The sequence below is a fragment of the Camponotus vicinus genome, unplaced genomic scaffold, assembly GCF_025532165.1.
Source record: "Camponotus vicinus isolate PSW18456_S1 unplaced genomic scaffold, iyCamVici1.0 SCAF_14, whole genome shotgun sequence".
Classification (NCBI taxonomy): Eukaryota; Metazoa; Arthropoda; class Insecta; order Hymenoptera; family Formicidae; genus Camponotus; species Camponotus vicinus.
This window is the reverse complement of record NW_028141950.1, coordinates 3,379,938-3,405,945: the sequence shown is the minus strand read 5'-3', so window position 1 is coordinate 3,405,945 and position 26,008 is coordinate 3,379,938. Positions and strand designations below refer to the sequence as shown.

Sequence of the window (26,008 nt, the reverse complement as noted above, 5' to 3'; positions counted from 1 at the left end):
TCGCTCCTCCTTTGTCTGGTTTCACCGGGAAAATTCGAGACGTCAGACTTTCTCGTAGAAGATGCCTAACATTGCCACTCGAATTCTTCCGGTGAACCGCGACGTCGGTTACCGACAAACGGAAGAGAAAGCATTTCGCGGATCCTTCGAAGAGATTATATCGAGGAAATAAGCCGAGGAAATAAGCCGCAAGAAAGGTAAATGTCGCGTGGAAACTCAAAGTGAAAATTAGCGACATTCCTGTTTCCAAGTTTTAATTGTATATCGGTGACGGTGGACTTTTCGTTATCGCTGGCGACAGAATACGCGCTAAAAGTGTTCCCCATTTATTCTCGTGAGTTTGAATATAGCACACAATATCGTTCGGTCATTTGTTGCAACGCTCGTTCAATTAGCGATAAATTGCGTTTAATGGTTTTGATAAGATTAACAGATTATCATTGATCATTTTATATCTATGTTGCGCTGTTTCATAATCATCCGTATTATTGAGACGGATTAATTAAAATTTGCAATTAGTCTCAGTTAAAAATGAAAATATAGATCTATATAAATTTTGTTAATTACATACATTTATCTGGCGAATTTAATCGTTGTAATTCCATTTGTCTTTAATAACATAACGAAATAAATTTCGCCTTTCACATATAAAATATACCAGATGTTCTAAAAAATATATATAATATTTATTCTTAAATTTTAATACTAAAATTTTTTTATCATCACTTCTTTAATCATTTCTTGAAGTGGAAAAATTTTTTGAAATTTTATAAAAAATATGATATTGTAATATATGTATAATGTTTTGTACGATAAAAGTTTTCTAAGACATTTTGTATAAGTTTCTCCTCAGAGATGCTTAGCAAATATTCTTTATAACTTTTCTTAAGCATTTTGCGACGCTAGGGATTAATAATTGAATATAATTACAATGAATAAAAAAGAATTTTAGGAAATGGGAATCACGTGCGAATCATCAATCGCGAAAAGACCAGAGATATTATTCACTGAAAATAAATTTCATTGCATTCTTTTTGGCGGAGATGAAAAACGTGTATCGTACTTACGTTTTGAAAGAAGCGAACAAGAAAAATCTCTAGGATTCATTCAACGACGAAGCGAGTATTTATTTCTTCATCTCTGGATGAAAGAAGGATTTGTTGAATCCACAAATACACTTTTCGTCATCGTCGTAATTAGAGATAGCGAGAGAAAATGTTTTTTCGCGAAAAAACCCAGCGAAAACGAGGATCTTTTTAGGTCAAATATTATTCATCGCGTTGCGGTTGTCATTGCAAAATCCTTGCCCTTTGATTCTTGGTTTTTGCGGAATGCATTTCGTTCTAAAAACGTAGTAGAAACGTGGAAATATTTTCAAGTGTTATATTATTCATCGTGATGGTTCAAATCAATACTCAGCTTCACGTTCGTTGAATTTTATGAGAAGTAACGGAATATTATGGTAGGATATTCATCTCTGTCTCGTGTTTGATCTTTCTATCAAAGTAAAGAAAATTGCGATTGAATATAATATGAATATACGTAATACGAAAAAACTTTTTCTTATAACCTCTATTTTATAATTTAAATAATTAAACATATCATAATTTAGTAACAAATAATTTCGAGACATTTTCTCTATTTTTGATAAACGAAAATCTGCATATCTAAATTATTATTTTTAATATTCTTAATTATTATAATCGATAAAAAAAATCCAAGCAATATTTGTAAAATATTAAACTCTTATTTGATAGTTTTTTTTTAAATTAAGTGGCATTTAAACTTTATTGATAAGTTACAGCTACATAAATTGTATAAAGAAACGGCTAAAAAGCTGAAAATATTGGCGATTTTGTGTGTGAACGCAAAAAGAGAAGTTGCTGGAGTCGAGTCGGTGGTTTTTCTACTAGGTGCTAAATTTCGCGACCGCGAACGGGATGAGACTCGTTTAACGCCGGGAACGACCCTAGTAGCGCGAGTAGTATATCAGCGTTGTGTACATGCAAAAGGCGGAGGGAAAAAAAAAATTCACCGCATCCCGAAAGAGCGTGTATGAGCGGATGCGTTACATGTTACGAGATGGGGTACCATCCCTCCGACACGCGCACAACCTCCTAATTGTGCGGCCTTGTCTCCTGTCAGTACATAAAGATAGATTTGCTCACGAAACTAGCGCAAATTTCTTTCATTTTTACACTTGGAATACATTTAAAATTATATATAATAATAATTTAATAAAATATATTTTATTAAATTATATATAATATTAATTTAATCAAATATATTTTACATATAAAATTAATTTAATAAAATTAATTTAAAATATATGTATATATATTGCAATATAAAATTATATTAAAATTGCGATATAAAAAATTGAGTTAAAATTATAAAATTAAAATTATAAATAAATTTATCAAAATATGTATCAAAAATAAATGAAATTATATAATTGACTGCAAAAATTAATTAGTTTGATCAAGGTTTCATTTTTTTCCAATATTGATTTAATCATTAAATACAACAGCTATCAATTTGTTATCGCTGGTACACGATCAATCGCAGAGAATTGCCAATATTGGCAATATTTGTCGATATTAAATATCAAAATAACTCTACGTTATGTTCGATTTGACAAGATAGAATATTAATAATAACATTTTTGTCGACGGAGTAAACGCAATATAGTTAGGGGGAGAAAAAGACGGAGAAATGCCGTTCTGTCATAACGCGTGACGGAGATAAATCTCTGTCGTAATCTCACGGCTTTATTGTTACCCTATTCAAGAGGGGAGAAAAATAAATTCAGCCTGCGAAAGCTTTCGCTTGGTCGCTTTCCTTAGTCTCGATTTCGAATAACATCAACACACAGTGCTCGTTGCCGCGAAAATCGAAGAGGATAAAAGGGAACGGGGGCAATAAAGGAATAAGAGAAGGAGAAATCGCTTTATTATTCTGGGGCGAACACTAGAAATAAGGAATATATATTGCGCGGAGCGAGAAATTGAGAGAGAGACAACAATTGTATAAATCAGTAAATATGAAATTATTTATACAGGAGACCGTATAATAAATTTCGCATATTTCACTCCTTATTTTTCTCTCTCTTTCATTTAAAAATTATCATATCTTTAAATATTTATCAGGCGGTTTTACAGGCGAAATTCTGTAGCAACCTCTATACATTGCTCTTTATACAGTGTACATTTTGGCGCATACTCCCACGGCGCTTCCGGTTCCGGCCACCAGTAGAGCAATAGTGTATTTCGCATGTGTCTCGCAGCCTCGAGATATATTGCACTCCTGCATTAAGTCAGACACGTTTACGGGTTCTATTACCGCAGTCGAAGATGCTGACAGATGAGATAAGGTCCAGCAGGCGAGATAAAGTTCCGGCCGGAACTAAAAGGTAAAGGAAAGGATATTAATTCGCCTTAATTGAATTTGTTCAGAGTTTACAATGCCATTAATATGTCGTGGAGGGATATAATTATAATTTATTAACAGACATTTAATTATAAATAAATATAAATGTAAAGTTTAGATCACATGAGTAATTAAAGATATGTATGTTATAGAAAAGAGAGAGAGAGAGAAAAGAATATAAATATAAAAATTTATTTAAAATACTTAAAAAATTGCTTAAATTGATAAGTGCATCTTGCATAAGTTCATCCATTCAATACATCAAAATATTTGATATCATAAATTTGCTGAAATTTGCTAAAAGATTAAAGATTTAAAAAAACATACAGTATACAAATATATAGATTAAAAAACTTATAGATTTAAAGATATGACTGAAAATTGGAAATTCAACGTGAAGACTATTATTGTGCAGGAATATTCGCGTTGGAAGAAGATTGATAGCGAATTCCGAGGATTCAGGTATGTCAGTGATGTACAGCCTCTCATTGCGTTAATATTAAGCATCGTTTCTTGAATAGAATTTAATAACGCGCGCGATAAATCATTATAATTAATATAATTATGCATGTCGCTGATATTCCTTCGCCGATATTTCTCCTACACCTACATCTACATAGGAATATAATATATCGTACTCTAAATTAAGTCAAGCGCGCTCGTGTTTCCGTATCAGAAGGATTAGTGGAGAATAAAACGGGGATTAAGTAATTTTCTCGAAAAGCAAAATTGAAAAATTTTAATATCCGGTAGATACGCTGGATCTATAATTGATATATGAGAAAAAATGTGAGTTATTTTCGAACACCAAATAAATAATAAGGAAAAAGTAGAAATTTTCGTAGAACAAGATTTGAATCATGTGCGGATATTAATTATCATAGAACACCTTGTCTGTGGTTGTTAATATAATTAAAATAATCTGATTACTTACTGCAGTGCGACATAATAAATTTCGCTCTCGCGAAATAGATAATTTTTGGTGATATTTTTACTGAAAATTTAAGCTACGTAATATATTGTGTGAGATAATAAATTTGTATTTTACGATTAACTCGGTTAAGTAATTAAAGCTTTATTTAAGATAGAAAATTATTTAACTATAAAAAGTGAAAAATAAAATAAAATACAGAGAAGAAGGATGAATTTTTACTTGGGAATAGTTTCTCTCTGATATAATATAATAGGATATTTTATCGCCAAAAAAAGATTAAAGATAAAATTTGATGGTCACTTGTTTTGATAAATTTTGAGTCGTTTGACAAAGTATCTTTTGTGCTCATTTACCGTGATATAATGGGACACGAAAATACAATTTTATGCAGGAAAAGAGCTCCGCGGAAGGAGCTTTCGGCGGAGGAAAGAATGTAATTTACGGAGCGAAAATATGCATGTAATAATCTGGCTGAAATCCTACACGTCGTAAGTTTCCATCGCATTAGAGCGCGCTAAGTTCTCCTTGCATTGTAATTACAAAAAATGCGGGAAGTCCTAGATATAATCATTTTTTCACGCGAATTAAACCCTCGAAATTTCGTCGGGACATGGAATTCCACTCTAGCGAAGAATGCGGATTTATGCGGAGCGACATAAATCACACGGTCAACTGTCAAGACACACCGTCGCGGTCCCGACTCTTCTTGCCGTTGCTACGAAGTAATTTCCACCGAGTCTTACAGTTTATAGGAACAATTCCGCGGAGATTTGTTTCGAGATAACTATAAGGATGGAGGAAAATCCCTCGGGAGATATTTGACCGACGCTCGAATCAGGAAGAAGAGGATTGCGCCGAAAACGCACACAAGATGCACAGGTCTGTCCGCGACACGTGGAAATGGAAATGCAACTGCTGTACACTGACGGCGAGGAAATTCGCATCCTGCCGAGAAACCCGGGTTGTAATCTCCCGGGAGATCGCCCGCTCGAATACTTCGATAAATTCCGGCGATCGTGTATCTAGGACTTCCCGATTTGTCGATTACGGGGCGAAGGTAAAACTTTTTGATAAGGAATATAAAGTGTACAAAGTGCCACACGACTACATAAATTTTACATAAATCGTAGCATTTGAGAGCAACAAAAAGTTAGCATTTGTGTTTTTCGAATTAAATATTCCTACTTAAAAGATTGCAATATTGTTATACTTATTATTAATATTTATCATAATTTAAAAAATAAGCAAAACTTAAAATTTTATTATTTTAAAATTATAATGAAATTAAATTTTTCTTAGATTAAAAAGAATTTAAATGCATTGTTAAAAAAAATGTGGATATCGTAAAATTTTTTGCTAAATGATGGATAAATTTATTGCATACATTGTAGGAATCTAGGCTGTATTAAAATATACAAAAATTATTAGTGCGCGCGATGACTTTATCCGTCAGTTAGATATTTTCCCAAAGAATCAATTTTTTTTTCTTTTTCCTTTTTGCTGCGACGAGATAAAATTTCGGTAAAATCTTTTTCTTTTTCACACGGAAACGGAATTTCGTCGTTCCGAGACCGTGTATACAAAGTCTAACGAGAATCTCCGAGTTTCGCCAAGTGGTTTTTAATTAAGCGCGAAAATGTGTCCGGGAGACAAAGCGACGACAATGAAGCTCCTAGATCAACTCATTCTTCTTTCGGCATCGAACAAAACAAAATTGCCGATTGGAAATCAATCACGAATCCTCCAATTCCCCACTCTCTTCAGGGAATATACGAATTAAAGTCGTAACCTGAATGTAACTTACGTCTCCCTGGACGGAGAATATTCTCGATTCTCCTCGGTTCACGAAGATTGCACGAATCTCGTTCCATAATTTATAGGAACATAAGTTTCTTCTCAATGTCTTTTCTATGTATGTGACTACGATTCTTTAAATCCCATTAGATAACACTATTCCATTATTTTGGAACTGGATTTGGAGATTCAAAGTTTACCGTAAAACTTTATACATTTTGAGGAAAGAAAAGAGACGAGAAATACAATATTTTCGCGCTGAAGAGTCTCGTTATTTTCGATCCGTGCGATATTACATTTAATATTTTAATTAAAAATATTTATTTTAATGAACGCGTATTTTCACATTCTTATAGCTTTTTAATAGTTTATAATTTAAAATCTCTAATTATAAATTTTTATTTAATTTATATCTTAGAGCTTATATAATTGAAAAATATCTCAGCGTGTTATTGTTCGTGGCTGTCCTCGTTAAATGCCCGAAGGCAAAACGCGTTGCATTGTTACGTCGGCGCATTTTCTCGCACCAATATCGGGGAGAGATGCAAAACGCGGAGTCTCGTTACCCGCACCAGTTATCGATTACGCCAGCGGCTTTGTTGCCAGGGATTTTTAACAATAAGAGCCTGTCGATTTAATGATTCGTTGACTGACATCTCTCCGCATGTATCTCGTAACGCGCGAGCGGGAAACATCACGAGAGAATCACGCTGTGAAACGCAGTTATGCGGGCGATTTAAAGGCTCGTCCCGTATTTTTATCGCGCGATAAAATATGCGGGGCTCCCTTATCAGAAATATGTCAAGTGAATGTATCCATTCAATTCTGCGATGTGTGAAATCATTCAAGCTGAGGAGATCGCGCATCGAATTTCCTCGATAAATAAATCGCACGATAAACTCACGAATTTATATATCGAATTTTTAAGATTTATAAAATCGTTTCTGAAATCACTCGAACGTGACCGATATAATTTTCTCATTTAAATCTAATATCTGCGCAGTTGCGCGAAAATAACTTTTTATTCTTCAAGTTTCTTGCATTATTATCCCATTTCACATTCTTAAGGACGCATTTTCATTTCGAGGATTAACATAGAACCGAATTGTCGAAAATGACCCTTTGAGAGAAAGTTTTAATTGCGAATAAACGCTCGAAGAGACACACAGAGAGAGAGAAAGAGAGAGAGAGAGGAAGAGAGCGATAGGGGGATAATTGACCGCGAATTCGCGGCCACGCGATTTCGCGAAGCGGTGTAAATAAAATAAAATTTATCTCTCTTCTCTATTCCAGTGAAACCAAAATTTCGAAATCCGGCGATTTTCCGATGGGAGGCATTTCGGTGCGTCGAGCTCGCGTTTAATGCACCGTTTTTTCCCGCGTTTCTCTCCATCATTTTCACATGCGAAATTGCACGCCGCATCCGAAAATCCGCATTGCAGTACATTCTACAGAATTCTAAATCGGCGAGTTTGCGGATTATTCTAACGTTAAGCTTTCTTTTGGCTTACATCTCACTAAGCGTTAAATTGTTAAAATGAACGTTTACACACAACACATATATTTAATCCGTTGACTAATTTTTTTTTAAGTATTTCTATTTATTATTAAAACTTTTGAAGGTAAATTAAAAATAATATTGCAGATTTAACGATCTGTCATCTATCGATGTCGAAAATCATTTTCATTGAATTGTAAAAGGTTCATTGAATTATATGACTTTTAAATATTGATAAATCTTAAACAGCATTCATCAATAAAGTATGTAATTGAATTCTAATCAAACACTCTGTATTATTAGAGAGAATTACAATAACAAAATACAGCCATTTATTTAAATAACTTTCTTAGAAAATGTCGTATAAGCAGAATATATCAGAAAATATGAAACTCCCTTAAGAAACGAATTTCTTTTAATGCAAAAGTCTCATTTATATTATACAGATATATATTTTATATACTTTCATATGCAAGTGTTTGATTACCAAAATATTGAAATATCTAATAAAATTAAAAAAGTTAATCGTAATATTAAGAGGAAATTAATTAAAATTAAAATTTAATAAAAATAGTAAAAAAAAATTATGTAAAAAGACGATTAAAAGGTCCAATTAAAACTTGATTAAAGGGAAAAATTGATACCAAATTAAATCTGTTTACGAAGCAAATTCGAGATTACGTAACGTTACGATACACCCTGTATATATTCGCAAGTGCACACTGGCTTGCATGTGCAAGCACCTCGTGCATTACCTCGATGGCGCGCGTAGGTTTCTTGCTTCGTTTCATCCTAACGACCGCTTTTACGGCGACTTACGCGGTCACGTCTTGTATGTAAGAACTCGGGCGACTCATGGCACTCTTCTTCAACGAAACTTTCCCATCTTTTCTCTTTATCGTACTTCCCGGTGATCGCGATCGAGTGCACTCGCTATTCAACCCGACGACCGCGGCGTTCGTCATCATTCATCTTCATTGCCATTTTTGTAAGCGTGTATCTCAAGTTTCTTTTTTTTTCTTAATTTTTTGAACGTCTCGCATAATATAAATAATAATATAAAAGATAATACATAAATATGTATGAGATTATCATATTTATGCATATATTATATACCTTATAAAATATTTATAAGTTTCTTTAATGTAACAAAATATAATATGCGCACTATATATGTATTTGATAAAAAATATAAAGTGTCAAGAGAGCGAAAGAGAGAGAGAGAGAGAGACAAGAATGCTGAGATAAAATATTTAAAAAAAATTGTCAATACATGCATATTTTAACAATATCTATCCAATATTGATTGAAACATCAGCTCATTCTAGTTTCCGACTATTCGCAATTTTTTCACTTTATCACGATAAATATTCACTCGCAAAAAATAAAGATTACTGATGCAGTGATGGCATATACATTTACGATCTCGCGTACGTCAAAAAGTTTGTTTCCATCGGAATCTCGTTGCAGTATATATTTTGTAGTCGTCAACAACGGCGTAAAAAATTCATTCACGTGAAATTGTCGCGAAAATTCACGCGCGGTATTTGCGAGAGGTGATACAACATTGTGAAAGGATGGCTTTTAACGGATTGTATGTGGAATTTTCGCCAGTTTGGCATAAGAATATCAAAAATAGAAACAGCTGTGATTTGACGTCATACTTGAAATTTGAAGAAAAATATCCTGCTAAAAATAATATAGCATTTACATGGTATACATTTTATTTTTAACTTTAAATAATGTAGTAAATAAAATTATATTTTTACGTGAACTTTATTTTAATAAAATTTTAGTTTTTAAGGCTTATTATTAATTACTATTGTTACAGATCTGTTCATATAATATTGAAAAGGGAGAAAATGGCAGAGAATTTCAAAATTCTCTCAGCATAAAAAGTCAATTCGAAATGTGTCATTAAAATTAAGATTTTTTTAAAACACCTTGTACATTAATTGCTTCTTATGTAAATAATAAAGAAGCGATCTTTACCGTTTCTTGAGAGGTGCCCTACATCAACAGGGAAGGCGCGCCCTACGACTCGCTTAAGTCGACGGCCTTTATCGAGGACATTTACGTTTTTTAACCACACCGTCGCCGATGATTCAACTCGTGCGGAAACACATGCTCGACGATAATTAATCGATGAGATGAGGGCTTATTCGCTCTTGCACACTCGCTGCTCTTTAGGTCCTGATCGCAGCAGACGAGACAAGACGAGACGATGACAACGACGGCCCTTTAATTAGCAAGTGACTTCATCGGGAGGAGATATTTTTACGTCCGCACAAATCAATTTATTCCTGTACGAAGATATATCGGTAACTGTGCCATGCCATAAATCGCGCCGCTCGACTTGTTCTAGCCTCTTCTTAGGTGAGCGAAAGATTTAGAGCGTTTCAAGATTCAACTTCCGATTTATCTTCGAATTGCGACTGTGCTGGTTCTTATTATTATTATTATTTTATTATTATTTTTTTATTATTATTTATTATTTTTTACTATTTATTTATTATATTTTTTATTATTATTTTATTATTATTTTATTATTATTTTTTTATATAAAATAATTATAATTATTGCGATTGATTTCTATTAATATTTTTAATAGATATATGATAGTATTAATAGATATACAATTGCATTAATAATTTTCAATAGATATATGATATTATTCTCAATTTAATATTTAATTTATCAAGTCTAATTATTACAATCAAAGGAGAAATTTCTGGGATCTCTGAACCATTCGCGAATCATAGTTCAGGAATTACACTATTCGGTAAGCTGCCATTGATACGGGTTTCGGAAGCAAAGCCGGATCTTTGTTTCTAAAACCGCTTTGTTCTCGGCGTGCGTTGGAAAGCAGCGCAAATACGATGACGTACTATCGAGCCAATAATACGAATTAATTGATACGCGGGATCGGTCGATGCGAGAATTACTTTTACGGGCGAGTTAATTGCTTCATTAAGAAGAACGTTCTCTCTCCAAGTCTCTTTTTCTTCGCGATCCTAGAATGCAACGATTCCCTTTTTTCAATGTTCATCTACACCATGTGTTCGATTGAATGCAACAACTAGTGAATAAATGGATAATTCACTGTCGATGATGTATCGCGTTTCTATTATTGTCTCTAAAATTCATCTCTCCTATCACACTTTAAATCGTGTAACATATGACTCGTCTAATTACCGCGATCTGTTTCGTTCTACTCGATAAAATAGTGGTGAGCTAGTTTTTTAATGTGTTATCTGTAGTTGTATATTCGATTGACAAATTTGAAATTGACAGACACATAGTTTACAGAATGACATTATTTTATAATCTCATATTACAATGTTACAGATATTATTAAAATTAAATAGAAATTATTAAAACTATAAAAAACAAATAAATTAACAATGTTTTAAATATATTTAATATATACTAATCTGCGCCAAAAATACATACATCACAAATTTTTATTTTTATTTTTTAAAATATCTGAAACTTTTTTGATAAGTTTACATTAAAAAATTGTTTAAAATGCACGAATTATTATTAGTGGAAATATAAACTTGTATAGAGAAAATCCTCTGTTCTCTTGTATTCATTATTTATGAGATGCGGAATGAAAGCTGCATTTAACTCCAAGCTATTGAAAAATTTTCGATTGAAAAATTATGAACAATAATTTTTTAACCATTATACTAAAAAGATCACGTACAATATACGTAGATTGTAATCTTAAAATTAATAATTACAGAAAATAACTTTCTAATAAGGAAACTATATATTTCATCTCTTGAAAAGAAAGAGAAGCTACAATATAATCAAACTTTCCATATTCAGCAATGTAGACATGAAAGAAAATAATCGAGTTAGAAATCTAATTAAATCAAGATCTTGAATAATTTCGAAAGTTATAATTTTAAGAAACTTCAATATAATCCCTAGATATATAATGTTTCAGAAGTTTCAGCGCAATTATTTCTTCCCGAATCGTAGAACGAGAGTAGACGATACGGCGCGATAACGACGTTCGTTAAAAACGCGCGAGGGCTTTCGAGAATAATTGATTTCGAGATAAACCGCTCCTCAATCGCGTATCGACACCATTCTTCTCTTCCCCCTTTTTGTCCCCTTTCTTTACGACGCGACAACGTTCGAGTTGCGCGTGTGTGACACGCTTTATTGACTTGGTTATCCGCTAATACGAGCGCGTCATGACGGACTCTGGCGTGGGTGGCTTCTTTTTTTTGCGAAATGGGTCATGCGTTCTGCACGCTTTCCGCCGCTTTCATTATCCCCGCGGGATATTCATATTTTCCGCGCACTTCCGTTTATTCCCTCCATATTTATTTTGGTCAGTTTTTTGTTTGAATGTCCGCAAACACAGTCGCCCGGGGGGATCATTTTTCGCGATTCGATATTCCCATTTTGCCCCTTGGTCTTTTGCCAATTGATCGTCGAGCCAATATTTTAGCGATTTTCAAAATTTCAACGTTTACCGATTCAAAATTTACTCAGTTGACAATGGACGGTGGTTTTATACGGCACTTTTAATTACTCGTTGCAACGTAAACAAAATATTTTTCCATATATAAAAGTTTTACTTAAAAGAAACACTCTACCGTTTCATAAAATTTAAAAAAGTCTTTGTGTCTACACAAGAATTTTTAAATGAAATTTCTTCGCTTTAAAATATTATAAAATAGTCGAAGAATTTTCATTCGAAATAGAAAAATTCTTTTTCTGCGGAAGATGATTCTAGCAGAAATTTCTCGGTATTTATAATAAGATATAATATTTTTGTTCTAAAAATATTTTTCGAAAGAGAATGAAATAGTACATTGTAAAGAAAAACTTCTCATACTTAGAAATTAATGTGACTCTTTTTTTTCAATTTCCGGAACTGCGTCATCATCGATTTCGATTTTTTTTAGTAGCAGTCGAGCATAAGTTCGTTTATGGATGTAAAAACAAAATTGGAGACCGATCGATAATCAAACGTGACGGAGGGCGCTCTTTTTTGTCCGAATTGGTTTTTCCAGCGTTTCTTGCCGTTCGTTACGAAGCTTTCGAGTCCTGCGAGTACGATCAAAGAAAATTCTCGATGACGGGTAGTATAATGAATCACGACGTGGATCTACGACGTAATTCTTCGGAAAATTATTTATGATCGCGCGAACGAACTTAATAATCGATAACGGATGTCGATGTAAAAAAATCGCCAGTCTTGTGGATCTCATTAATCTTTCGCCGTCGATGCGCGGTGATTTTTACTCGCACATAAATCACAGGTATACATCGCATTGTGCAATTTTTCCCTCTTTTTGCTTTTACATATTGATGAGACAACGATACGTCAATACTATTCCTGAATTTTGTATCAGGCGTTCGACTTTGTGACATAGAATATACGTTAACGTAGGATATTCACAAAAGATCTCGTTTTTTAATTAAAGAAACCGACTGAAATTTATTCTTCTCTTTTTTATCCAAGATGCACCTTAATTTCAGTGAGATTTGTTTAATCATTCGAAGGACTTTTCAAAATTTCTTCACAGAAAAAAATAATCTAACAATAAAAAATATTGAGTTTTTTGTTGCTTTTATTTAGGGGCGTGATTATTATGAAATCCTTTAGAATTTACTTCCGAAACATTCTTCTTTCCATATCGTATGACTGTCATTTTGAGTGAAAACATTAATTTTTATTAAACATGCACATACACAAATACTGTCGAGGAGCAGCGCAGTAAAGGAAAACCAATTTGTTTCAAGTCTTGAGCGCGTTATAATACGGTAATTTGCAATTTCCTGGAAATGAAGGAAGAATTTCTCGACGAAAAGAACAACGTACATGGTGAAAGTGGCTAATAAACAGAATAAACTATCTGTCGGAAATATTGCACACTTATGACACGGAACAAACGCTAGCTTTACATTAATTTGCAAAAATATTATAAATTTTTTATTTTATAATTTTCTTTTTCTATATATAATATAATAAATCATATTATTAAAATATAATAAACATATTAAATATATTTTTAAAGACATTTTTAAATATTTCTTTTATACTTTACATTTTAATCATTAACATAAAATTTGTTCTTTAAATTGCGTATCGTTTTTATTAATATGTAATTAATATGTAGGTGACATAAATTTCCTAAAGAAATGCGCCTTGTTGCGAAAATTCTCTTTAATGATAACAAGATAACGATGACATTGCGAAAACATGATACATGCTATAGAAAACAGCCAATTCTCTTTGGTATGCTTGTGTCGAAGCATCTTGCGCGAGCAGGCAGGAAAGAAAAAGAGGGAAAAAGATGAAACAACATTTTGCGCTTTTTGCTACGGTATAAAGAAGATACATCTCCGCAAAAATCCTCCCACATATTCTCCTAATGGCTCTCAGATGGTGGTACACGTGTATACAATGGATGAGAGCTTATTTTTGGTACCGGATTTTGTCATGACTCGAAGATTTAGTTGACATAATACAGGATACTGTTGAGACAACCAACGAAAGTTATAATGTCCTATAATATAGAATGTAAAATAATAATGGAAATTTAAAATAAATTGTTTTCTCATCAAACAAGAGTTTTTCGAGAGAATCGATTCTGTAAATTGGAATATTAATGATTAAATTATAAATATTTCTTTGCTTTTTCTCTCGAGCATAAAATGAACTGAGACCTCAATTTTTTATCAACGAAAGAATCATCATATTCTTTGTATTAAAAACTAAAAAGTTTGAAACGAGGTAGATAAACGGCATTTTTTCCTCGTCGAAATATATCCCGATTCTCGCAAGCATGATACTCGGTTTGCAGAGCGCGGAGACTTACATATTTCCGATATTAACTTCGCTATAATCTCTCGGCGGAAGAGACGCGGCTTAAATCGATCGTGCATATCCGCTGGAGATTGAGGTTGGGCGGTGAAAAGTCGTCGCGCGGAAAAGACACCCTCTCTTTATCCGTATTGCATCTGCGAACACGCCAAATTGAAAAGGATAGTAATTTATTTCCTTACTGCGTTGTTAAGATCAAGCTGTAAATCTTCCTGTGCGTCTTTTTTCTTCCTTTTTTTTTTATTCGAGCGACGGTAATCACGAGAAAAAGAAACGGAATCTGAGCTAGGCACATTTTTCAAATCTCACTTCCGCAAATTCTCTTTTCTCCGAGGCCTTTATCAATTTCTCATCTTCCGTAATCTTTATGCTACTGTATTTTTTTATCATTTACAGATAAAAATGAATAAGTAGGGCATTATATGAATCAAGTGGAGAAAATTTATTCATTTTTTATTGCTTAGCTGGATCTTATTATAGCAATTATTTAGCGTTGAAAATAGATGGTTTAATCATCTTTTATATAAGTTCGCGAAAATTACTTAAAAGAATCATTCCCAATATTTCACGTCAGTGAGAAATATTGTAAAAGCGATATCGCGCTCGGTTTTAAACGATAGAATTAATAGAAGATTTAAAAACGCAATTTAAAAACGAGTAATGTAATATCGTTTATTAGCTTTTAAAAAACGACCGTAGCGATATAAAAACTTTGCCAATTACTATTGCAGCGGGAAACGATACTCACGGGAACGCACCCGTTAAAATCTCACGATAATCCCTTGCGAACATGACGTCTCGAAACTATCATTATTTTTTGGATTTTTTAATCAGATTGTTTAGTTAATTTGTTGTGAATTTTTTCGGAAATTTTTTATGAAATATCGAAATATGTATGTATATTGACACTTCTTAATTTATAAATTATTAAGATAAAAGTTTTTTATATTTTTATATATTTTTTCCAGACACGTGCGTAAATAGATAAAAAAGTTTGTGGCGTTTCATTTAATTTTAAGTGAGCTTTACCTTTGCAAAGCTTTAATTTTTGGAGTTAATATCTGGAGTATTATTAATATATTTAAATATGAATGTTGTTATACATGCTAATTATAGAATAATAATTATAATAAGATAATATCCTAATTTTTATATTTATATTAAATAATTATATAGCGAAATATGTATGATGTACATATGATAGTAATATCCTTGACATGAATACATGGATACTTCATAATGGATGCGCTTTATAATATATACAGTTGACAGATTCCTTCTAAAGTCAGTTCGCAAAGGAATTTTCAAATCGATTTTCGTTGACACCGAGATCAAGTCTCTCAATATCCTACGTAGCTGTTAGACACGAGGATAATCCAGAACTTATTCATGCATGAGTGTGTGTGCGTGTGTGTATGTGAAGCGTTGAATGCCCAGCTTTTCGACACGCTTTCCACCCTCTTGTCTTTTTTATATCCAACCGCCGTATGCGAAATGGCTGAGAATAATTCAGGACTCTTTAAAGGACTTCTCGCTCGCGGGCTCAATGTTCTTTTAATTCTGTCTGAAATTCCTTGTTTGATCAATCGAAACTTTCTCAGAGATTGACTAGAATCTATCTCGATTTTAACGGATGCACGAGTTCTCTTTGAAAGCGGTGGCAAAGGAGAGAGAGCATTTTCGTAATGAAGACATAAATATAGAATACTAATTGCGAAATTACAAAAATATGGAATAGTAGTATTTTATGTTTTAATAAATTTTTAATGTAGATTTTTTAAAATAATTTGAATTACGTTTATATAATTATGCTGTAAATTCAATTGAATTTAACTGTGAGATTAGATTTAATTAAATTGAGATATTTTTGATTATCAGAGAGTTCTGGATAAATAATTTTCCGATTAATTTATTTATCTTGAATTTAATTTGAGAAATTTTAACGAGAGAAAATGTATAAAGTAGATAATTATAAGAAATTAAATAAATTTGAAGGCAAGATATCCGTTGAAAAAAAATTTTATTCTTTACAAGAAACAGGAAAAGCAAATTTTACCATAAACACTCGCAGAAAAATCTTCTTGAGAAAATGACATTTTTGCAATATATATGTCCCTCGTGTCATCACATGTACAGCAAAGTGCACGCTCAAGTTACACACTGTTACCTTGTCGTGTCTCTGATTTAACTCGATATTGCTGCCGGTTGGAAATTTTAGATCTCTTTTCATTAACTTCATCAGCCGGAAGCCCGATCATCTGCAAAAACATTATTTTCCCTCGTGAATTCACAATTTTGTGAAAGAATAGAATACGTTTCTTTTTTTGCCTACTTGATTATAAAAACGAGCATCTTCACTTTGCAGCTAGAAGAATCGCATCGCTCGACAGAAATATCTCGAAAATTATTTCTAGAGACAGTATCTCGCAGCTACAATCTACGGTGACTACTCGTCGTCAATGTTTCGCGTACAATAACACGATTCTCTCGACGCTGAGATGCGAATGTTATTTCATTATACGCTCATGCATTGTATCGCAAGAATGATTGCGGAATACTTGATGCCACGACTTGACAATAATATTGACTCGAATCAAATTAGACGATAACAATAGTCACAGTTGCATGCGTATGGAGCACGATGAGTATCGTTACAGTCGTATCTTTCGCGGAATAAGGGACCGGTACGAGGGTTTATTGAATTCCAAGGCGGAAATTCGATCGAATAAGAATGTTGCCTCACAACACACGGAGGAATAACTTGAAACTTTACGTAGGTGAGTTTAGTGTTCACGCGCGTATTTTCATGTTATAACGAAATTCCCGAAGAGAGTTCTCGTGTATCGAAAGCGAAGATAAACCAAGTTATATTATTTCGCCGCGGTATATATACGTGTATATATTTGCACCGCATCGAAAATACTAATTTCGTAACGCGATATCGTCCGCGGTCTTATCGGAATATGCGAAGAATTTAATTTTAACTGAATATTCCGTGCAGAGGAATTTTTTTCATTGTAGGATCGAGACCAGAATCTTCGAATGAAATAATAATCGAATTATGAGGCGACGAAGCGAATTCCCTCAAAAATTGCTCGCGAAAGAAAATTATTTCCCAAGTAGAGTGATTCGTCTCGAATTGGCGCGATTTAATCGTATCTTTAATCAAGATTCTCGTTTCACTTTATACTTGACCGATATTGTATCGCATTAGGAGCATTTTTTTTTTTTTTTTTTGAGTTGTCATACGAAATTTTATTCACCTGTGCACACATTTGAAGGATGTGAAAATGGAAGGGAAATGGGGGAATGGTTTAATGGTGCGCGAGAATTGCACGTAAAGGTGGATCGCGTTTGAAGACGTATGTCCATGTAAAATTTGTCCTCCTACGCGAACCGTTCGCTCGCTCGATGCAATTTCGTCTCGCAGACCGGCCCTTTGTATCCCGGCATGAACCGCGAATTCCAAAAAGGCACCCTTCGCGCGCACTCTCCAATTTATTTCCGCTTCCGTTTCGATGCGCAAGCACGTTTCCCTTTTTCTCCCCCCTCGCTCCCCTTATCTCCCTGCGCGATTGTTGCGACGGTTGTTGCATCGACGAGAGGAATATCGTATGCAGCTGAGTATCGGTTACGAGAGACAGGGAGCCTGCAACAGCTTCTCTTTTAGCATCACGTTACACGCTGCAGCAAATCGCTCATAGTTTATTTGTCAAAGGCAGACATTGCATGCATACACATTTACACATTGAAAGAAGCTTGTCAGTTCATTTAAGTTGTAAAAGAGAATGTAGGGGTATTATATAGTAATATGTCCCGTATGATGCTTTTATTCTTACATAGATCGCGCCCCGGGAAAAAATTTCAATTTAATTAATTAATTTAATTAACAAAAAATTTTTCTCTTTCAGATTTTTCTACGAATGAAATCGAGCTCACGCACATCTTGGTGTTTCAAATTTTTATCTTATCTTAATAATGCAGTAGAAATTATATTTTTCAATATTTTAATTAATTAAGTCGATTCGTGTATTGTGCTGGCACAAATGAGGATCATATTTTGATCTATTGAGTTAATGATTGTAATTATCGGGGCTTCGAATCAACAATAGTAATAATACACCGGGTATTATTTCGCATTACAACGATGTTAAACTGATTACACGTTTATCGATGGAAGTTTATTGTTCCAAATTTCACGGTACGCAGCTGTTGCGGCGAATTATTTCAGCCGCGAAGGTACAACGGAGGAATTAAAGGCTTTCATACGTTATTACTATATAGTAATATTAATCCCATGCTATTTAACCAACATATATGTACGTGTTATTACATAAATTGTCGAATCAACAATAAGCTCGCTAGCGGCGATTGATCGATTATTTTGTGATATTACGCGAGGTATATCGGTCGGAATTGTGGATTTTTTGAACGTAAATAATTCGCTGGCTGTATCCGTATCATTCGCGATCCACACATTTAGGCTACTCTCGCGAATTATTTGTATTTGCCGTTTATCATGGATCAAATTGATGATGACGTTTATCCCCGTTGGAAAATATGATTCGCCAACACAAAATTTATAATCCATTATAATCCATAAATTGATTGAATATCTTGTGTTTGCTGTTTGAGAGATATGCATCATTTTCCTTATATATTTTTATCTATTGACATATTTTAAAAATTTTCCGCAATTTTTCGCAACGTGATGTTGGCATAAATTTTATTATTATTTTTGCTCGAAACAAGAAAGATAGAAAAATTTGTCGAATGAATTTTTTACCTCTCTGGAATTTGCGCGCAAACAACGTAATGCAATATATGCAAACGCAGCTAATTTTTTTTGAAATTTTAAAATCTCCAAATTAAATTACATTGCTTTTAAATCATGCCTGAATTCTTTATTTTACGATTGTGCTTTAAATTACAACTTTACAATTTTAATTAGAAGCTACAATTTTAATTATAATTTCTGGATCGTTATGAATCGTTATGAATGAACTACAAGATCTCTGGTTACATTGTACGAAAGCGAAAAGCTGATTTTTTTATTTCCCAAGATTGTAGGACGGATTTTTGAGCGCCGTATATTTTTTTAATTTTCAGGATTCGGAGCTCTGCATCTCGCTCGGTTTGAGCTTGCAATATCTGCGAGTATCGGTGGTCTGCTGGCTGGCGTCGATGTGTCACCATCTTTACGCTACCGTGGCATCGCTACCGCGTCGCGATGATCCGCCAACATACCTCAAGTACAGCCTCTTCGCCTGGGGCGCGCCGCTGATCAGCCTCGCGTTGGCGACTCTCCTGCAAAGCCGTGAGAGCAACGATTTCTGGAATGTCGTTGATCTCACTCCCTTCAATTGCTGGTAAGACTTTGATAGCCACCAATAGTTGGATGTTAAAAACAGATGTTAATTGACGTTTCCGAGAATTTTAAATCAATGTGTGAGAGAATGATTTTATATAATACAAGAAAAAATAACGATTAGAAAAATGCTTATTTATAATATAATTGAATAATCGTTTTTATAATTTTTATATACAATTATATTGTATAGTTGATTTTTTTATGATTAATCGAAATAATTAATTTTAAATTTTGTCGAATGTTGAGAATTTTACGATAATCTCTTTTGGCTCGATCTATCGGCTTGAACTTCCTCGTTATCCCTCCGTTCTCGTCTCTCGTTTCCGCATTTATCCGCCGGCTTCAAACTTCTTCTCGACACAGCTCATTTGCTCCTTTTCTGCTATCGAGCCGGGAAGGCAGAATTCTTTATATCATTCCTATGCTTATTCCCATGTTCACATCTTTCATATATCAAGCAAGATTTTTAGCTTAAAGTTTTTATTTTTCTTTTGAAAAATCGCGCGATTTAAATTGATGTAGTAATATCTCCCCCTAAAAAAATACAATTTGAAATATGCAGAAAATTATTGATTGTCTAATAAAAAGTAAGCGAGTATTAAAATTAACAAGATCTCTTTTATCATAGCATTCCGTTATAAAATATCTTTTGTCTTTTACAAAAATTATATATATCACAATCCAATTATATTATTTTAATCGTAATTTTTACTGTGAATTTGATAAAATCAACAAAAATATATTGAAGTGAATATTAACTCGATTCAGGACAATTGTTAAATTGTGTCGATCCATTCCTTCTCCTCGGTCGAGAGAAAATCCTTCTTCCTCCGTTTCGGGAAGTTGCACGAGAAAATTACCAGCATTTGCATCTCTCTTTGCGAGAAAGCATGAGTTAAGTGATGCAACTCTCTGTTCCTAATATGCGCATTTCGCCGTCGTGCTCGCATTCCGTTGCTGCGACCCACTTTGTTCGCCAAGGGTTGCTTGCGGGTGAGGGGTACGGGGAGGACACGATAGCGGTAACGATGATGGGGTTCGGTTTTCCCCAAATGGCAAAGAATCTTCTGTCGGGAGAGAGCGCGAAGTTCTTTTCCTATGCTCGAATTCTCTCTGGTCGGACGGAATATCGGAAAGGAGCGGAAACTTCCGAAAGGAATGCCGTATATGTGTACAGTGCACAGAGATCATTTATTTATTTCTTTCCGATTCTCTCTCTCTTTCTCTTTTCCGTTCATATTGCGTTCTCTCTTTCTTTCTCTTTTTATCTCTTTTGTTTACCCATCTCTATCCCACGATATACCATCGAACGACCAATTTTCGTTAAATCAGATTTGTCGACAACGGTGAACCGGAATACCGAATCGGAACGAGATTCCTGCCATTTTTCAAAGAGAGGTATTCGATAAAAGCATGTATATCATATATCATTGCGCAATACCTCGCGATATTTTTCTTTGTCAGTCTGTGGTAAGATGGTTTTTTCAATTTTATTATTTGCTTTACGATATTAATACATAATATATTAATATTATACTAAATTATATGTATATCAAATAGACGACAACAATTTTTCGACTGCAATTTTTTTCACAAATTTTTAGCATTCCTTCTTTTTTAAAAATATTTAGGAGACCTTTATTTGTTTTCGTAAATATGTAGGTTTTATAAATTAGTTTTATATTATAAATATATTTTAAAATAAGAGAAAATTAAAAGAGATTATTTTTTAACAAAGAAAACGCAGTCAAAAATATTATTAAATATAAATGTATAAAAATATTATTATTAAAAATTTATTAGAACATTTAATATTTAAGTTAGTATATGTCATATATATAACATTTTATAAAGGAGAGAAACAAGAGAGATCAAATCTTAAATTAAATGTTTTAAAAGTTTTATTAAAATTTTTTCAAAATACTAACCGATGATAACGTATATTATATATCACAAAATATTTATATTATCTATATTTAAATTATTTATTTCTACGAAAATTTATTTGCGTAGATATTCAATTTTCAAGATTTTCATATTTTTCTTCTCGTTTGACATCATAATTTAAAATTGTTGACATAGATATTAAGAATTTAATTTAATTTTTAAATTGTCTGCGATTTTTAGAAGCTTACTAGCTTAATAATAACGAGAGATCATTAAAAATATTTGTATAATAATAATTTTAACTCTTGTCATATGCGTAAGAAAAAAATATAGGATCTTAAAGAATGACAAGAAATGAATATAAAATTGAAATATATATCTCATGAATAAATCGATATCAAAAAAGAAGAATCTCAATACGATTTTGAATTTATTTAAAAATTGAAATTGTTAGAAATTTGTTCTCTCTTTTTCTCAAATTTCAATCTCGGAATCATTCTGTACATTTCTTATACCATTACAATATTTAATTCTGTACATTATTATTATCAATTACATTACAATCTTATTAAGACTATTCTTGGGGATGATTACAATCGCGAAAAGTTTCCGAGAGACGCTGGAAAGTTTTATTCATTGCGCTGTCTTCGCTTCTAGTTGAGAATATATGAGAGATCGAGAGAAATAAACGGCAGGGAATATTTCTTATGTGAGCGTGTATTAAAATCGCTTTGCCAACATGTGCAAAGTAGGCGAGCGCCGAAAATAGGTATTCGATATCGCTCAAGTGTTCCTCGATAAAATCGCGCGTTTTGTAGACACTCGTTCTTCGATCCAAACTGTTCTTGTTCGAAGAGAACGACGGGATTTTAGCTATTCCCTGCGCGTATTCGCAATTTATAGAGGCGAGACCTTATATATGTATATAAACGGCGGCTAATAAATATTTCTGACACATTTCTTTCATTCTGTTTCATGAGAATTGCAACGTCTAATTGAATTTTTATTACGATGAGCGGGTATTTTCTAGCCATGTGATATTTTATTTCGTGGATACTTGATTGATATATTAATAATATTATATAAAGATCTACAACATATGTTTTAATAAGCAAATATAAAATCAATTTTCATCTGGTTCTAATTTTAACAATTTTTTACCTACAAGAAGTAAGAGTAAAATTTTCGGAAACGTCATTTAAATCGATATTTGTACAAATAACAAAAAAATTTTTATATTATATATTTTTTATTCAACAACTTAAATTTGAAAACAATATTTAATGTACATTATATGCTTTATTAATTTCAGGTTTTTGGGAACCACGGCGACGATTTACGCGTATGGCTTACCGGTCATTCTACTACTACTGACGTCTGGTTACTACCTCGTCAAGGCTGCAATTGTGTCGAGGTATAGTTATCTTTCAGTTAAAACTCGATATTAATTTAATTCATCTCTAATAGACTGCATAGATATAATGGAAAATTTTCTAACATCAATTAGCAATTGATTAACTCATTTAACGTTAAACATGTTTTGATCAAACAGTTTTGCGAAAGTGCTTATTAACTCTTTTCACTCGGATGTCCCCTCTGAGAGGACATCGTAAAAGTTTAGCAGATATGGCTCCGAGTGCAAAGGGTTAAATGTTTTCTATATTAATCGCGAGCCTTAAATAAACTTCTAAGAAGTTTACATATAAAATGTAATTTTGAATAATTTCTTGCACTTGGAGCGACTCGTAAATTTTCATCCTTGTAATTTCAACTTCACTTTTCCGAGCCATGGGGCGAGAGTCTCTTGCATATCTCGCTTTCTCGGTCACGAATTACGTCACACATCGCGTAAATCGCATACGCGCAGGTACACATGCAGTATGCAGCTCGAGATAAAGCAGCGCGAAAAGATGAAGAGGAGGCGGGCGTTGCAGCTGATGCTCTTCCTCAAGGTCAGTCTGATCGTCGGTCTAGTCGCGGGCTGCGGGGTGGCGTCCAGGGTCTGGAAGATCCCCTTCCTGTGGGCGGTTTTCTGCACGGGTCATTCTCTTCAGGTACTTCGAACTAAAGATACCGCGGGGGTTGTAAAAAGTCCGCGCACGGACCATTTCGTCTCAAACATAGGAGAGATGATACTCGATGTAAAAGGAGCCTCGGTAGATATGCCCAAGAGAGCGCCATTCCTTCCTGTCGTTTTCCTTCCCTAACGACATACCTTACGACCGCGATATTTCCATCGCAATTTCATAAGATATACGAGCGCGCGCGTTAGAGACTGACGTTGAAAGGTGAGGAGTTATTAACTTTTCTCGCATAATTTCGCGTCTTGTCGCATGAAATCTGCTTGAAACGAAAGAAATTTATGAATCATATATACGTGGAATGTTACATATTCACTTTGGATCGCACATTATTACAATCATAGACCGTTATTTGGCTCGTTATTGGACCATTATTCGGATCAATGGGCACGCGGACTATCATGTGGACCATTATTTGGACCATTATCCGGACTGCATTCTTCTCCTATTGTTCGACCGTAATTTATCTCGAACTAAGTTTGAAATTTAATTAAATTTCTACTATAAATTTTCAAATATTCCGATTATCGTACGGTTCGCGGATTTAGCCCTCGATATTACACCGACTTCATTTCCGACATAGAGATCTCGGTCGGCATCGTGCATAAAGGGAGGGCAAACGCAAGAACATGCGGAATCTCTTTCCCTTTTACGGCAAGTTTCTCGAGGAACTTCACACTCCCGACGCTTTCGATCTTGCGTCAAGCGTAAACGGCTTTTCGGAGCAAAAAGAGAACATCTCTCTTTCTCTCTTTTACTCTTTATATATATATATATATATATATATATATATATATATATATATATCTACTTCCATATTTCTTCCCAAGTTTGCCGAGTCGAATCGAGTGTTCTCCAACAGCGAGAGCTTTTCACGATCGACGAATCTCGAAGTGACGTAAGACGCACGAAACTTTTTTTTTTATTTTATCTGTGACTTATATATCCTTGCGCGTTTGTCCTACCCTTTCCTTTAATCTCATCTCTTGCTGGATTTACAATTTTGATAATAATAAGAAAATTTAAGATAATTTTTTAAAACTCGTGTAAAAATTTCGAGTTTCCCCATTTGAATTATCATATTATTGAAATTATATATTTAATATTTTACATTTTAATTATTATTTAATTATTATATATAAGCTTATAATAAAAGTTTATATATATTTATTGAGTATATATTTTTAAAATATATATACTCATATATATCTTCTCTTTCATCTTTGGTTTTCTTATCTTTTATCTCTCGTTTATTAGCACTCAAGGATTTAGAACACTTATGATTTCTCAAAGCACAAATCTCTCGTTTAAATTCTCGTTATAAATGTTATAAATTAATAATAGTATTATAACATTTTTTGTGTCAGAAATTTAAGGAATGTTAGATATACATTTTTATTTTCTTTCAACGGAGATGTCTCAAGCTTTCCTAATATTTCCTTTTTAATGTAACGTAAGCTAGATGGCTCGTGTTTCTTTGGCATGTAATTCGAGGATATAGCTTTATCTAGCTCGTTGTCTTATTACATACGACAATTCTGCTATACAGGGATCGGCAGTAGCACTCTCCGTTGCGTGTAACTGCAGAGTCTTGAAGATTTACGCCAGGAAATCACACAAGCAACCGGAACACCAGGTACGAATTTCCTTTGCTGTGCACAGAAGTTTCGTTTATCTCAAACCACAATCATTTCGATTAAATTCTTTCCTTTGTCGCTAATGGTGCTTGCTTGGTTTTTTATGTTTTCGCATTTGCAAAATTGTTTCGAATCATCTCGTGGAAGATTTCTCTTGGCGGGAGCGAGAATTGATGTATTTAAGTTTCTTATCTTTTTTAATTATTACTCTCTTTTTTTCTTTGCAATTATTCTCGAATAATGTATTTCAGAAGGATCTTTGATTTCTTTTCTTAATATCTCTTAAAAGCTCTCGGAGAGATATCGCACTTCTTGATAAAACGCATAGATTTGAAGTACTTTCAAGGCAATTTTTTTGCCTTTAAGGATTACTGGGCTTTAATAATGAGTTAAAAGCGGTTAAATGTCTCGAGTCGAAAATACGCGCGTCTGACCTTCAAGTTTATCTCTCTCTCACATCGTCAGAGATCCTCGTGTGCAAATTATTTAATCCGGTTGATTGCGACGCGTCCTCGTTTTCCAGG

At 33.4% G+C, this 26,008-nt stretch overlaps 1 protein-coding gene across 1 annotated transcript in view; it reads left to right on the top strand.

Moving 5' to 3' along the window:
* The window catches only part of LOC145964969 (adhesion G protein-coupled receptor E3), a 73,742-nt gene that overhangs the window by 43,606 nt on the left and 4,128 nt on the right, over positions 1-26,008 (top strand). Inside the window, exons 7-10 of the mRNA XM_083088149.1 lie at positions 19,618-19,877; positions 23,079-23,180; positions 23,634-23,820; positions 25,397-25,483. Coding sequence (XP_082944275.1) covers positions 19,618-19,877; positions 23,079-23,180; positions 23,634-23,820; positions 25,397-25,483 — 636 coding nt within the window. The remainder of the gene's footprint in view (positions 1-19,617; positions 19,878-23,078; positions 23,181-23,633; positions 23,821-25,396; positions 25,484-26,008) is intronic.